The 16,653-nt window shown below is 28.9% G+C and overlaps 3 protein-coding genes across 3 annotated transcripts; 1 reads left to right on the top strand and 2 right to left on the bottom strand.

Moving 5' to 3' along the window:
• Positions 1–624: 624 nt before the first annotated feature.
• LOC119662230 lies at positions 625–1,324 on the top strand. Its single transcript, XM_038071807.1, has 3 exons — positions 625–773; positions 828–970; positions 1,033–1,324. The coding sequence occupies exons 1-3, from the start codon at positions 749–751 to the stop codon at positions 1,243–1,245; spliced, it is 381 nt and encodes a 126-aa protein (XP_037927735.1). The 5' UTR covers positions 625–748; the 3' UTR covers positions 1,246–1,324.
• A 2,847-nt stretch (positions 1,325–4,171) lies between these two features.
• LOC119662260 (nucleoside diphosphate-linked moiety X motif 19) lies at positions 4,172–6,664 on the bottom strand. Its single transcript, XM_038071850.1, has 6 exons — positions 6,413–6,664; positions 6,117–6,358; positions 5,773–6,033; positions 5,626–5,707; positions 5,362–5,569; positions 4,172–4,522 (listed from the first exon to the last, which is right to left on the bottom strand). Exons 1-6 carry the CDS (start codon positions 6,509–6,511, stop codon positions 4,317–4,319), a joined length of 1,098 nt encoding a protein of 365 aa, XP_037927778.1. The 5' UTR covers positions 6,512–6,664; the 3' UTR covers positions 4,172–4,316.
• A 2,856-nt stretch (positions 6,665–9,520) lies between these two features.
• On the bottom strand, positions 9,521–14,367 carry LOC119688070 (recombination repair protein 1). Its single transcript, XM_038102704.1, has 4 exons — positions 14,235–14,367; positions 13,134–14,084; positions 12,277–12,491; positions 9,521–10,231 (listed from the first exon to the last, which is right to left on the bottom strand). Exons 1-4 carry the CDS (start codon positions 14,272–14,274, stop codon positions 9,572–9,574), a joined length of 1,866 nt encoding a protein of 621 aa, XP_037958632.1. The 5' UTR covers positions 14,275–14,367; the 3' UTR covers positions 9,521–9,571.
• Positions 14,368–16,653: the final 2,286 nt, after the last annotated feature.

Raw genomic sequence — 16,653 nt, 5'->3', positions numbered from 1 at the left:
ACAAAATTCCAAAATTCTTATTTCGAATCCCAAAATATCTCATTTGGAGAAATACAAACTAAAAATAATGCTTATTTGACCTCACGAACTGCACGGCTCAATTTACAAGGCTGGACCAAAACCTTAATTGAGAATTTTATATAGCCATTTGAAAGACTCAGTTTATCGTATTCGTTGTCTATGACCAGAATATCACGTAAAAGAAAGTCTTTTGTTTCTCAATAATGAACCGTCTTGTAGACAGACAATTCTGACTGCTTCTCCAACTAAAAATCACATTATAACTTTTAACTTTCTTCAGTACTCACCTGGTTTGTTACCATGCGACTTTTTTAAAACAAAAAGACGGCTATCCAAAAGTCTTGTATCTTTTCCACTGGATAGTTCTTAAGGAACTACCTAAATGCTATGAGAAGTATGTAGTTAATCAACGATAATTCAAGCAGATCTACGTACGAACGAAATTGGTGGTCTCAGCATTAATACCTATTTTTAAAAAATTCTATTCACTTTGGAATGCAACTTGTGTTCAAAATACATCTTAGTTGGCTACAATTTTCAACATAAATAATATCTTAGTAATGTTATTTCAATAATTTTTATTCTTAAACTAATACAGAAAGTTTTAAACCATTTTTTTTCTGATTATATTATTATATCGATCATTTGAAAAAAAGCCTTATTTTCTATATACTAAATTAGATTATTGTGTAAATAGAAATTTGATTGATTCTAAGCAACTTCTATAATGGATAAAAAGGAGACAGATATTGGTGAGGAAAGAAAAAATTCAATTGTTCAGTTTTACAAAAGTCTTGGTTTCGTAGATTACCTCAAGCAAGGGGCCATGCCAAAAGTTCGCATGAATAATCCAGGATCCAAGAATCCAGCTGAAATGGAAGCTGACAAATCAGTTGAAATTGACGAAACTATTAATGTTAATGCTGAGCTCCAAATGCATCATGTTAATGTAATTAACATATGTTTCAATTACGCTAATATCTAATATATATTTTATTTCTATGCAAGCAGGATGGGTTTTCTGAACCACTGGTCAAAAACGGTAACACTGCCAGCAAACCCCAAGATGCAATAGTTTCAGACAATCAACCTGTCGCAAAAAGTAAGCCAATGCTTGAATGGATGAAGCCTATATTGAAAGTAATTGCTATAAAAATAATCATTGCCATAGCATGTTACATCTTACTAACATTTATTGATCAAATGCAGAATTCTTATAAATAACCAATTATATTTTACATTAAGATTTTTAAAATTAAATAAATTTGTTTGTCGAATGCAACAGCACAACGTAATATATTGAGGGAATTCACTTTGTCTTGCAAAGTCATTGCAAAGTGCACTAAATGCAAAAATGGTATACTTAAATTGCAAGAGTGCGAGAACACCTCTGTTGCAGAATTGCAATATCAAAATGAAACAGTCGTTCTTACCACATCTAAATGAGAAGCAACAAATGTCAAAACAGCTGTTTTTTCCCCTGTTTTGTTTCGTTGCAAGCATATATACATTACTTAAAGTCTAGTAAGATTGCAAGAAATTGCAAGAAACTTTGTGCATGTATTTCGTTGTTGTCCAATGCATGCTAGCGCAATCTATGCATTTCGTGCACCTTGTAATGAGTTTGCAAGACAGAGTGAATAAACCTATTGTATATTAAGTATTTCATGCAATTAAAAAAATAGGTCTAGACGTAAATTAATGCCAACGCTTCATCGTTATTTATTACTATTATATAGTTTGTATTAAAATGAACCTATTTTCCTATTACACATGAAGCTATTTCTTATAGTTTCTTACCTTAGCTTTTAAATGATTCATTTGTCTTTATCACTTTCTCCAATTATCGAAATCCTATGAAAGTAACCCTTAGTCCTTGCTGGATTACTTTATTAGTTCCCTTCTGTTGTTTTATTTTTGTTTACTCGGACCGACAAATGAAGTTTGATCACAAAATAGTACCGACAAATGAAGTTCCAAACTAAACTGCGAAATTAATATCTTTAAAAAGGGAATTCACTTGGTTTATAGTAATATTATTTGAATAGGAAATAATATTATTTATTATGTGGTTTATTTACTTTAATAGGGTTACTCTTTCAGTTACTCTTTAAAAAGTATGGCTGTAGTTGTATGTTCAATCCCTCAAAGAAATAATAAGTAACTTTTTAGACACTATAACGTGAGTTTAAGTTCCAATCACAAAAAATCTATTCTCTATAACTTTATTCTCATCTGGTAGGAAACACCTGTTTAAAATAATTTTTCATTGCCAACGCTGAAATCATAAAATTATTATAAACCTATATCATAAAATTATAACTCATCTTCACTTCACAGTTAAAAACGGTTATAGGATACTTTACGATACTTGGTATAAAAGTATATAACAGACACTCTTTGGAGGTAGAAATAGGGAAAATTTTCACTAAATTAATATTGTCTCTAAAGAACAAAAATTAGTTAGAGAATATTCAAGCTCAGTCCTAAAAGTGGCAGATATACACAAATTTTGATATTTAACAAATAATTGTCTTCCATACAAGTTAATCATACACAAAGTACATCAGTGGACCCAAGGAAATTTCCATTTTACTTCAACAGTTTTAATTTTCTAACGATTTACTAGAGTTTAATTAAACTTTATGGTATTAAAAAAGCAATATAAATTAAGATTATTTTAGTCTTTGTCTAGCTCATGCACGGCCACGACTCAACACTTTAAGAACCCCCTTTCTTAAGGATCTTGATTAATTGCAATACCTCCCATTTAACAGTAGTAGTATTAGCAAAATATGACATTTATATCAATCATCTTTTATATGTTGCAGAATTATTATAGTTAATTTATATTTATTTATAAAAATAACAGTTTTAAATACTTATCAATTAAAACAAGAGCTTCAAAGAACTTGATTACGTATATCTAACTACATATAATTTGATATATAAAAGCTAATACCGTTTGTAAAGAATATGAAATCCAAGTTAAATAAATTTATAAAATTAACCTCTATGTGCATTTAGTACACAGTATAACTAGTATAACTAGTATAACTATTTGTTAGTAAGTTTTTTAATAGAAATTAATATTATCAAAGTAATACATATTTTTAAATATATTTCACATCTTACCGGTACTATCACGAAGCTACATCTGGTACTATGTATTTAATTGTTTAAAAAATGCAACACAAATATCTTAATAATTACATACATTAATATATATAATTTTAAAAAGTTTTAAAAATTTTACATATTTACTAGCAATATTTTACCAAGAAATACATTTTTAATTTTAGTTTTAATTCTAAATTTATTTATACCACAATGTCAGCATAGTTTGCTTTAAAAACTATATTTTTAGTAATTAAATATATATCAATAATTAATATATACTAACTGTTTAACAATTTTTAAAATAATTAGTATTCACTGATATATGTCAGCCCACACCTAGCTACCAAAAATAATTTAAATACATTTTAAATCCTATATATTTTTATATGGTCACAAAATTTACATCTGTCATTTTAAATTATGTTGATTAAAGAAAAGAGCATAATACTATTACCACAATATGTTTTACATATATATAAAATATATATATATATAAAATAGTTACAATATAATATAAATATAAAATATATCTATATATAAAATATATATATATATAAAATATATATATATATAAAATAGATACAATGTAATATAAATATAAATATAAAATATATGCAATAAAAAATATATACAATATAAAATACAAACAATATACAATATATGCAATATAAACTATAAACAATACAAAATATATGCGAAATAAAATATATATAAATTTAATATATTTAAAATGTATATGTATTATACATATATGTATTTATTGACAACAAATTAGAAATAAAATAGGCAATAAATTTTAACTGTGAAACACTTTCAACCATACAATTAATTTTCTTATAAATAAATCTCTACAATCACTATATATACATTTGTATACATATAATTTTAATTGTTTGATTGAATTTTTATGCTACACTATACGACATTCATGAAAATTATATATTACAATTATAAACAACTTTGTGTGTGTAAATCTCTAAAAATTATTTCTTTTATTAATACTAAGATATATTTTTTTAAATGCCGTAATTTTTATAATTGCAAAAAATAAATTCCTAATTTCAGCTAAGAAAATTATATCAACAAAAGATACATGGACCTAATCCCTTATAATTTTATCAAAATATGTAACTTATATATAAATTTTAACCTAAACAAAGTAGTTTTAGTAAAGACTAAAGCTTGTTACTAGCAGTCACTGTTAGTGTTGGAGCAAGATGACCATTTTGCGGTTGAAAATTTAAAACTATATTACCCTCTGTAGTGCCAAAGTGCTCGAAACGGTGTAAACGTTTAGTATTGGCGCGAAATTCCGATGTAGATAAATTTGTGCGAATATACTTTGTTGCTGATCTAGGATCTTCTGCATATTTATCGTCTCCTATTAAAAAAAAAAGACCATTTAAATTTGTTATTACAAGAGCGTGCCATTATAATTATTAATATAATATAAAATATAATATAATTATTAACATAATATAAATCATAATTTTTATATTGAAACACATTGACGCTGAGCATCAAGGCGTTTTAATCCCGCCAAAAGCTCATTAACTTTACAACTCTAAAGAAATGGTTCGATATCATCTTTTTCGATGATATGATTTATCATCTAGTGCACATTAAATTAAATTACAGCAAGAATGTACCCAAACTGCAGCTCTACTCCCATCTGATATCAACCATCTGTTTTCCTCTCCCAGAACGCATACAAACCTCCATCCAATCGACCTTTTGACCCACCTCATTGAAGTGGCGAGGATTCTCCTTCTAGACCCGGGTTAATGTTCAATTTAAATCCCAATCAACCCATTATCCTCATTATCCCCTCCATCAGTACCCATTCACTTCCCCACCCATTTCTTTTATATCCTTTCATGTTATCTGCTTACAGGTTCCAGTAGGTTAAAACAACAACAACAGCAAGAATATACTCCTCCCAAAGGAACTACACAACGGAAACGGATAAAAAACTCCTTTAAAAATTTTAAGCATGTGAAAGCTTAAGGTAATATTAACATTTATGCTGATGTGCCGTACAACAGACAGTTACAGTGTGACTATCACTTCTTGAAGAAGTTTGCGACGAAAAATCTTTACCGACCATGTGAACTGAGGAAATTTTTGTTAACAAATGCTGACAATTGTCATACTTAACTCCCTAATAAATATCGCAGTAAAATTCTTATTCGATTCAATATAAAAATAATTGATACTTACCCGGATATGTAACAACCATGCCATCGGAACATAAATAAGGTACAGGCAAAAATAATGTAACACCTTTCTTGCTACGTTGTTTTGCAAATTCCTTCAAATCAAATAAATCCTTCACTGTAACAAAACGTGAAATTTCATAGATTTGCGGTGGCAGAAAGAACAGCTCTCCATCCTGTTGCATTTGCAGTAAGAATGTTGGTGGTTGCCACTAAAAAATATATTATTAAATATTTAGTTTAAATTTATTGACTTCGTGCAGTTTACAATGCATTCCTTAACTTCCGTAACTTCTATAAGCGTCGGCGGCTTCTCATTTAAAATTGCTATAAAAAATGCAGTTTCGACTCTATATACGATAGTATATATTCAAAAATTTAGTTTATTTATATTATAAAATACTGTACCACATACCGTTTTTTAACAGTAGCTGGGCTAGCCCAAGCACTCCATTCATACAAACTCCATAAATCAGGAACAACCTGTAACTCTTGACACAAGCGTAAAAATTCTTTAGGATCGTTGTGCACTAATTGTTGCCAATAATGCTTATCAAAACCGTCTTTAACAAACGTGAAGCCTTCGTTCATATGCAATTCGTGCTTGTTCCGGCACAACAAAACACCGACTTCCTCAAATGTTTCACGTATCGCAGTTATACGCAACGATATTTCTCTATAAAAACAATATTGGCGATTAAAACAAAGATAAAGATAGATAGATAGATTGTTTTACTTCATATACTTTGAACTTTGTACCTTGCCCAAATGCTGGAACGCTTGAAAAATCTGTCATAGCAACCATTTCCCTGCGGTGCTAATATAGCTGGCCGGTTATCACTTATAATGACTAGTTCTTTAAGCTGTTGCTGCGTCACACCGAATGCTTCAAAGTACTCTAGCCATTGAACGGATTCGTCAAAAGCATCGAACATGCCACCGGGAAAGACAGCTTGGTTCTCAAATAGTGCAGTACGCTCTGATCGTTTTATCATTAAAAGCTATTAAATATGATGTTATTTATATTTCTGCTTAATTAATATTTAAATAAATACCTTGTAATTATAATTATCATAACTATCATCTATTCCATTTCGCGCTGCCAAGATAACACTTGCAGAAGCAGGCCAACTTGTTGATTGTTGTCCTGACATTTTAGAAATATTGCATATTTTGAGCAGGTAATGAAAGTTTTAAGTTCAACGCGATAATGATTCAAAATAACATAATTTTATTCATTTATAAATATCACTTTTTAATCTACATCCCATTCCTACATTCGTTTTTATTTATAGCAGAAAACAGCTGATAATGTGTATGAGTGGGACAGGGTTAGCATATAAAAGTAATATTAAAACAGGGCTGCTTAAAAAGGGTTCCCAAGAATAAATATATGTTTCATATCAACAAAATATTTTTCTAAAATAATTTCAACTACCAAATGCATGCTCCATCTTTACTTGCTGTAACGGAAATATAAAAAATTCTATTAAAATTACACTAACAAAATCTAAATAGTATGGATTGCGTTTGTTGGCTTGGCAAATTGCTGTTACGAATTTGGGTAAAAGCTCTAAAAATCTAAGAGAGACTTGTGACATCTTACAGCATTTATTTTTTTTGTGTCCAGTTACTAGTTCATTCTTTAGTACGTTCCGAAAGCAAGAATAATAAATGCATATATAAAAAGAAGTAAGAAATAATAAATAATAACATTTATTATTTTTGCAAAAAGTTAGTAACTTGGCAGCATTCTTTTTGTGTTCTTCTTTTTTCTCTGTACTGTTCGTTTAAACTTTTCGCCACAATTCGCTGATTTGAATAATCAAAACAAAAAAACAAGAGAAATTCAAAAACTTTTGTGCATTTCTTTCATTTTAACTTGTGCGCACAATTTACACTTAAATCAAAGAATTTCTTTAAATTTAATAGTTTAATAAAAAAAATGAATCAGTGACGATAAAAAAAAATAATATAAAAGTAAAGATGGCAAGACAGAGAAGACAAAAAAAGCTTACACGAAGCGCCCATGTACAGGAAACTACCTGAGGAGAGTTAGGTACGGGTTAAGGTAACTGTTTGCATTTTTAATTTATTTTCTTTTAAGATTTATTTTACCATATATAGGTCTACATATCAGGCTGGATGGTGTCGATGTCGTCTGCGATATATTTGTAGAAACAGAAATGTAGGCTAGTATGATCTTTTTTTTTACCCTGAAAATATAAGTCGCATACTCTACTGACTGTGTTAGCTGGGCACTTTTACTTCTTGTTAAATTAATAGGATTTTATAAAAACTTGGTAATTCAAAATTCTACTTAATGACAACTAATTCTTAATTGAACTTCTCAACTGTGTAGTAAAAAAAATATATCAATTACTAAATATGTCTTTGGCGTAGAATACATCTATTTTGTTTTCTTGATTGTCGCCTAGGGCATATAAAGAATCACCTATCGATTTTAACGCAAAGCATTTCACATTTTCCTTTTCTAACTTAGCATTGTAGCCTTCCGCCGGTTTGCTTTGTTTAAAGTTTGTACAGTAAGTTATTTATCCTATTTGGAACCGCACCTGTCTACTTTGGCGATTTTAAGGTTTTTGAGATCTCTTGTGTTAGATAGATCACTTCATTAAGAAACGAAATCAAGACAATTAAAAATAACCTCAGATCAGCACTTATAAAAGAGAATATAGACCATCAGCTTTTATTAGAAGTTTGTCGCCACACAAAGCATAAAAATCTATCGTATAAAAAGCTTGCTTAACTCTAAAATATAGCGGTTTTCTATTGAGTGTAGTTACTGATCTATAAAACATACTAGCAGCAATTCGACGCTAAGCCATGAAGACATAGTGCAACACCTAAGTTTAGTATTTATTAAACAAATATTGCAATTACTGGTCATGAACATATCCAACATTTTATTTTTACTCAAATATTGAGACTCACATTGCAATCAAGGCGCTTCCTACTACAATTCAAGAGAAAGTTTCCAGTTAAAGGGCACCAAGGAATGTTAAGATCACAACAAAACGACATAGTACGTACCATTTATAGCAATAATCTATCTCAATGTTATCATTTGTTTCAGTTTTTAACCATTCGAATGGAATTTTTGATCATAAGGTACCATAAAGCTGGCAATGCGGTTACATGAACTTATTCCAACAGACTCATTAGCCTTCCTCTTTGTCTAAAAAAATTATTAGTCTTCTTTTTTATCTCTGACAATTATTTACAATTGGGTTGCCTCTGTACCTTGTTGTGCTTTTGATAACATTTATTTTGTTAAGTGATTGTAGGTCCCATAAATTTAGTGACTATTTTTCTTAATAGAAACTTTTGTATGTAGTAGAAATGTTTCAAAAAGTAGTAAACTACAACAACAAAAATTGTTTTTATATTATTTTTAATTAATTGAATTCTTTATAAAATTCATCTATATGTCAGTGGGTAGGAATTAAGCAGATCGGCAAATGCCTTTTTATTTCAGACAATACAAATTGTAACTTACTATATTTCATTTAAAATTAAAGTTAATTTTAATAATCTAACAATTAGTCCCTAATCTATCAATTAATTGAAAGAAATATATTGCTGTTGTTAATCGTTAATTAGGCGTAAATCTGATTTTAAGGTTTCTTTTGTGAAGGGTGAAAGAACTTGGGAGTCTGCATCAAGCATTTCCCTGAAGATTATTTAGAACTGCATTCTCTTAAAACAAATGCAATATTTAATCCATTAGGAAGATATGCTGGGCTTTAAACAATACTTTTGTAAAATCCTCTGAGTAAATCATTAACATAATTCAACAAATTTCTGAGTACAGTGAATCATCCAAGTGGGCACAGATACTATTTCGAAAAAGTATACATACGTTAAGCACTAACTTACTTTTCATCACACAAAGAGGAAGAATACTTAATGTTATTATTAAGATTAATGATTCAATTTCAAAAGCGTACAACATTTACAATTTTATTTATTTTATTTTATTTAATTTTTAATACAATTTTTAAAGATTATGACATTAGCACTAAATAATAAACAGTTAAATTTTATTTCTATATTATATAAATTATATAATTTATATAAGCAATAACAACGTATGTAAAAATTTGTGAAAGATTGAAATACATAGACAAATATTTTGTTTATTTAGTTAACATCTTTTTCTTTCTTTTTAATGTTAACGATTCATATTAAGTTTAAAATTTGCAATAAAGAGTTATAGGACAATGGTCACTACCAAGACATTGCTGCCTAATGCAATTGTCGACGATTTTTTGGATAATTCGTTCTGACACCAAAAAATAATCCAAACGCCAGCCTACATTTTTGGCACGGGCATTTCGCATATATGACCAGAAAGTAAACGCATCTTCCTTATCTGGATAAAAATGACGGAAAGTATCCACAAAACCAGAAGCGAGTAGTTCTGTCATTTTTTCACGCTCCTCTTTAGTAAAGCCAGCAGTTTTAGTATTCGTTTTTGGATTTTTCAAATCGATTGCATTATGTGCCACGTTCATGTCGCCACATATTATGACGGGCTTCAACTTGTCAAGTGATTGTATATACTCCTTAAACTTCTCTTCCCATATCATGCGTGTGTCTAAATTGACAAGTTTGCGACCTGAATTTGGAACGTATACATTAATCAAAAAGAACTTTTCGTATTCAGCTGTAATAGCCCTGCCGACGTCATCAAACTCAGGTTGCTTGATGCCAAACTCTACATTTATTGGCATTATTTTGGAGTATACTGCAACTCCAGCATAACCACCGGCCATACATAACCAATAAGGATGGTATCCTGGTATACGTTTTGCTTCCTCCGGCAACTGATCTATAGTGCATTTCGTTTCCTTCAAAAAAAAAAAGATAAACAAATAATAATAATCTAGAAGAAGGTCATTTCTACACGCTTAACCTACAATCTTCGATAATAATAATGCAAAAGTACAACACCAACTAAGTGTAATAATAATGAATAAAAATATTTACTAATATAGGTAGGTGGGTTATACCAGCGATCTCAAAGGAACCACTTAGGCCTATAGGCCCATGTGTTATCGTAACATACTCTTAAAAATTTAATGGTATAAGGAATTATTAATAAAAACATTAATCAAATGAATTCCTTTAATATATCTTGGACAAATGTATAACATAACATAAGTGTCGTATCATAGTAAAAGAAATCTTTTAATAAAAAAAATCTTTACTTTTACACATATGGCTCATATAGAGAAAGCTAGAAACAAGAAAACTTGATTATCCGAGAGGGGAAAATATTGCAACAAGGTTTATTTCCTAAAAAAAATAATGTTTCGGACTATCAGTCGAAAGTGGGCTTCAATGGCTAAATGGAAATCGATAGATAAGAAGAAACTCTAAGATCTGCACTCTCTGTAATTAAAATGAAGTAGAGGATCTGCAACATTTTATGGAAGGATGTGCAGTACTAAAAGAGTTTCGTTGCAGACCAAGCAATTGGTTTAAATAATGTAGAGTAGGAAAAGATATTTAATTAAAACAAAAAGAAACAATTATGTACAATAACTTTCTTATTGATTTAATTATACTTAACATGGAACAAACGGTTGTTATAACCATTACGTATTATATTATGAATGCAGAAATACAGTTATCGTTCACTTTTTTAATATCTTTAACTTTGAACTTGTAATATTGTACAATCATTGTACGAATTGTAAAAAAGTAAATAAAGAGGGTTTAATCTATCTATCTAACATCTAATACATATTTTTAAATATATATTTAAATATATATTACATATATTAATACAATATTTTAGAAGTCAATTAATTTGCTGTTGTATTAAACTAATAACTGGGCTATAACCTTTCATATCTCTGAAAACTTTTGGATTAAAATAAACATAGATGGTTGTAGGTATAGGTATGTTAATGTACTGTCGTTACTTTTGTAAAATCAGATTTAAAACCCCACCTTTGTTTAAATAGCCTACCAAATAAGAAAAATCTCATTCAACCCCATATTATGTTGTGCATTCATGTTTCTTGCGCTAGAGATCTCTTGGGTCATGTTATGCAGAGTATCTCGGGCACGGTATGAGTAAAATTATTGTTGTTTTCAATGAAAATTATAAATTTGAGAATGAGAAAAAATACAATATGGCCGTTCAAACTTCGGCATGAGAGCCGGCGTATTTGTGCCCCGGCACTAAGGCAAAACAGTGTTGTTTAGTAATAAAGTTAAAAATTTGCTCCTTTGAGAAGTAATTTACTACAATTCTTATACGTTTTGGAAAAAAAATGGCATTAAGCAATACAGCCTATTTTATAAACCGCTTATAATTTAATTATTACATTTTCCGATTTTAAGGAAAGGCATATAATATTCTAACTACTGTGAACAATTATTATAAGATAATATAGTAATAAACTAACATTATAACAGGCTCTAAATTTTTTCTTGCTGGTTATTTTTGGTGGCAAATTGAAAGTGAGCATATCTATATTGTCCAAAATATCAAAATATTGTAAAATCCACATAACATGCGATTTTACCGTGCCCGAGACGCTCTACATAACACGCCACTTACAAAAAGAATCAAGAATAGCAATACTAGTACCAGCAAACAGTACAATCAAATAGAAAAGCAAGGATTAAATACAACTAATTTAATGTACAATATTATAACATTATTATCTTAATTAAAAATACTAATATTTAATGTAATTAAAAGTATACGAAAAAAAAAAAATTAAATCGAGCCCAGTTTTCGATTTTTGAATAATTCGAATTATCTCCAATTCGATGATTTAAGTAGAACACTTCAAATACTCGTAAATGTTCGAACTAATGTACTTTACCTTTTATTTAATATAAATTATTATAATATATATTTAAATTTAATACCAACCTGTATACAAAATATATCTGGATTTTCATATTTTAAAAATGTCAATCCGTCTTTATTCAACCACGATCTTAAGCCTGCCACGTTCCAACTGGATATTTTAAGATTATATGGTAAAGTATCACCTTCGACTAAGGTTTTATTTGATAAACCGAAATCCTCTTCATTGTATATTGTAACAGTTGCGTTAGTTACACCAGTCTTTTTTACCTTAGCAACTATAAACGTTAATAACAGTAAAGAAAATTTGTTAAAAAATATGTATATATATTTAAAACTTCATTAAAGTTAATTAATTATTATAAATATAATATGTTAGGGTAATAAAAGGACACCACTGATATGTTGTTCCAATATTTTTAATAAAATATAAACTTTTCTTAAATATAAATAATAAATTACAGTGTTTTTATTTCTATTTAAATTGACCAATTAGCCCGTTAATAAATTATTATTTAATAATTCCTTTAAAACTAACTACACTACTCTATCATTCGGGAACCCAAATCGAATTCTAATAGTAAAACAATAGTATTATTAGTAAATTTGAAGTGCGGCAAGTTTTTGAACGATCTTACACACCGCTATTGAAAAAGAATTTACCGAAAGGTTTAAAAATTTCTGTGAAGAACCCTGTTATAATATTTCAAATGTTAACATTTTAGTTATTCTTAATAAAATGTCATTCGTAAAACATTGAAAACTTTTTTATAAGTAAATTGATTATACATACATACATCTATAATCATATCTTTAAGATACTAAATGATGTGGAAAAAGAATTGGCTCATAGAAAAAAATAAATTTATAGAATTGGCACTACCAACTATAACTCTATAAGTACACATATTTATACTAACCTTTAGAATCAACAAGTTGATCTTGATTTTCATCTTCAATTTTCCGTTTTCGAGGCCGTGACGGTCCAGCCGGTTCAACATCTTGAGCTATGCTCTCACTTTTTATTACATCCGAAACAGTTTTACTCTCTTTTTTTTGTTTGCGACTTTTAATGCCATTATCGGTATCAGCACCGGCAGTGGGTTTTCGAGACCGTGACGGTTCAGTTGCTTCAACGTCTTGAACTATGTTCTCACTTTTTATTACATCCGAAACAGTTTTACTCTCTTTTTTTTGTTTACGGCTTTTAATGCCATTAGTGGTATCAGCACCTGCTTTGGTTTTTCGCGACCGTGACGGTCCAACTGCTTCAACGTCTTCAACTATGGTCTCAGTTTTTATTACATCTGAAACAGTTTTACTATCCTTTTTTTGTTTGCGACTTTTAATACCATTACCGGTATCAGCACCGGCAGTGGGTTTTCGAGACCTTGACGGTCCAGCTGCTTCAACGTCTTGAACTATGTTCTCATTTTTTATTACATCCGAAACAGTTTTACTCTCTTTTTTTTGTTTGCGACTTTTAATACCATTACTGGTATCAGCACCTGCTGTGGTTTTTCGCGACCGTGACGGTCCAACTTCTTCAACGTCTTGAACTATACTCTCACTTTTTATTTCATCCGAAACAGTTTTACTCTCCTTTTTTTGTTTACGGCTTTTAATGCCATTACTGGTATCAGCACCTGCTGTGGTTTTTCGCGACCGTGACGGTTCGGCTGCTTCAATGTCTTGAACTATGTTCTCACTTTTTATTACATCCGAAACAGAATCATCGGTTTTTACTTTACGCTTTGCAGTTTTTCCATCTTCTTTCTTTTGTACTGTTTTACTTTTTTTTACCTCACTGGATTCTAAATTTTTGGGCTCACTAACTAAGCCATCGTCGGTCTTAATATTCTTTGCACGTCCTTTAAAAAATACAAATTTATATAAGTTATTTATCAAAGTTATTTCATCTGAATTATTTTAAGCAATATACAAACTAATTAATATTTATAATATAATAAAAGAAAAATCACACATGCATATTAAATACGATCTAAAGATAAAATACCAACCCTTCTCTTTTTTTGAATTTGATTTTGATTGAACCGGCATCCTTATTAAATTATTAAATCAAACAAAAAATCAAACAAATGTATAAAAGCGCGCAACTTCATAAACAAAATGCACAAAACTGAAGTGAAATGATTTTTTCGAAGCGAAACAAGATGAAACGAAAATTTTTTGCACTGAAAGACATTGCCATATTAGAAAATTATAAGCGAATTAACTTCTTGCCATAAATACATCGTTTTATTTATTTTTGGTTTAGAATATTTGGGCTGTGTGCGAGTTCGAGTAAATTGATAGTAAATTTAGGAAAAGAGTAAATTATGTCGGTATAGCAGCGAATATTGGTATTTACCAAAATTTTGAGTTTGGTAAATTAAATAAAAATTAGGTAAATTTGGTAGTACCATTGTGAAAATTTTATAAGATGTTTAATAAATAAATAAATAAATTTCAAAACTTTTAACCAAAAATATTTATTATGTACAATAAATAAATAAGCAAATATATACATAACTACAGTGCAAAAAATCCCTAGGAAATTTCAATTTACTTTACTTTATTTTTCGAACTCGCATACGGCCATAATATATTATACATACTATATGCAATTATTATATTAAATATTATTATGTAAATATATTAATACTAATATAAATGTTGACCATCTATAATCTATAACGTTTTTATTTATTTGTGAACATTTCAATATCAATATCATATTTGTAGTTACATTTTCTACAATACATAACAGTATATTTGTACAATTGTGTTTTCTAAATTAATAAAGCAATGTTGAGTAATTGTTAATAATGTACATAATAACTTAAATTAAATAATTAGTAATTATTTAATTTAAATAAATAAATTAAATGAAGCACAAACAACGTTTATACTATCTCAACGTATTTTTGCATTTAATTCGTGGACTGATTCGTATTACCCGACAGGCGCGTATGTCCGATATTTATGAATAAGAAAATTTACTTCACCTTAATTTGATTAATTTGATTTTGTTATGATATTAGCAACTTTGGTTAAATCGTTTATTTTATTTCTTCATTAGATATTTTCTCTTTGCCTTCTTATACTTCACAATTAGTTTTACGGTTTGAATTGTCGAGTGTCAAATTTATAATTATAAATTAATATTTAAATTTATAATTAGAAATTTGATTTTAATTGCCAATAAGAGTATTGAGATTCAAACAATTTAATTTTTTTCAAAAACTTCAGAATCCGAAAGCATAGAAATTCCTAATTTTTAATTGGATTTGTTTTCAAGTCATTCACTTCAGAAAATTGTCTGACCGAACTGACTGCTGGTATACTGTAAACATTTTTTTAATCAAAGATCCTTAACCCACTTTTATTCATATGAAAAGACTACCCGGGAATAATAGTTCTTTTTAAAGTACTGTCCATCCAAGAGCGGACATTCCATTCAACAGGAAATCAAATTCTTTAGTAATAATTAAAAATTATAGACAAATAATTTGTAGCGAAGCTTTCGTCGTTACTATCACTCAGTATGTACTGAACATTTAATTGATGGATTTTCCTATTTTTATAATTTTGTTACAACGATTTTAGACAGCGTCTTATATCGAACCTGAATCAAAAATTATATACTCTAAAACCTCCAATCGTTTTGACAATGTTTTCTAAAAAAAATCAAAAACTATTTTTAATAATTTTTTAATTATTACGAACTTAGGTGAATAGGCCATACCCTGCGTAAGCCTTATGACGATATCCCGCACGCAGCGCTAACGGAATCCCCAGAAAACTTGGCGAAGAACAATTAATACTGAAACTGGCAAAGCATTTAACGAACTTCGACACATTTCGCAAAATAGAGATAGTTGAAAATTATTTGTTGTATCCTTAAGCTCCTAATGGAGTATGGAATAAATAATACGGGCTTAGGTCATTTATTTAACACATAAAATTATTAAAATATTACACTTATTAATGTGTATTAAATAATTTAATTTTAATAAAAATAAATTATTGGTTTTACGAAGCACTGTCGAAAATTCTAAGTCCGAACTAAGCCCGGCAATAATAAAAAAACTTATTGTAGTTTGGTCGTGATAACAATTAATTATAAACTATTTTTACATAAATTTATATAAAAAATTTGTTGTTTTCATAATAAAAAGAATAAAATGATTTTAATCAAGTCAAAGAAACTGATTGTAATGCATAAACACATAAAAAATACATATGTTTGGATCTAATATGGCGTTTATACTGTTCGAAAATGGCTCATTTTGAATGGCACATTTTACATTCGTCGTATTTCATTCGTTCTCATTTCAAACAGCTGATTTTTCAACTTGCCTATTGATTTGATTTTTGGCCTCTGCCAAAAAAATGTTGCATGATGTTGTTAAATATACTTTCAAATCTTAAAATATA

Source organism: Teleopsis dalmanni, chromosome X (assembly GCF_002237135.1).
Source record: "Teleopsis dalmanni isolate 2A chromosome X, ASM223713v2, whole genome shotgun sequence".
Taxonomy (NCBI): Eukaryota; Metazoa; Arthropoda; class Insecta; order Diptera; family Diopsidae; genus Teleopsis; species Teleopsis dalmanni.
The sequence above is the reverse complement of the archived record's forward strand: the minus strand, read 5'-3'. Positions and strand labels throughout refer to the sequence as shown.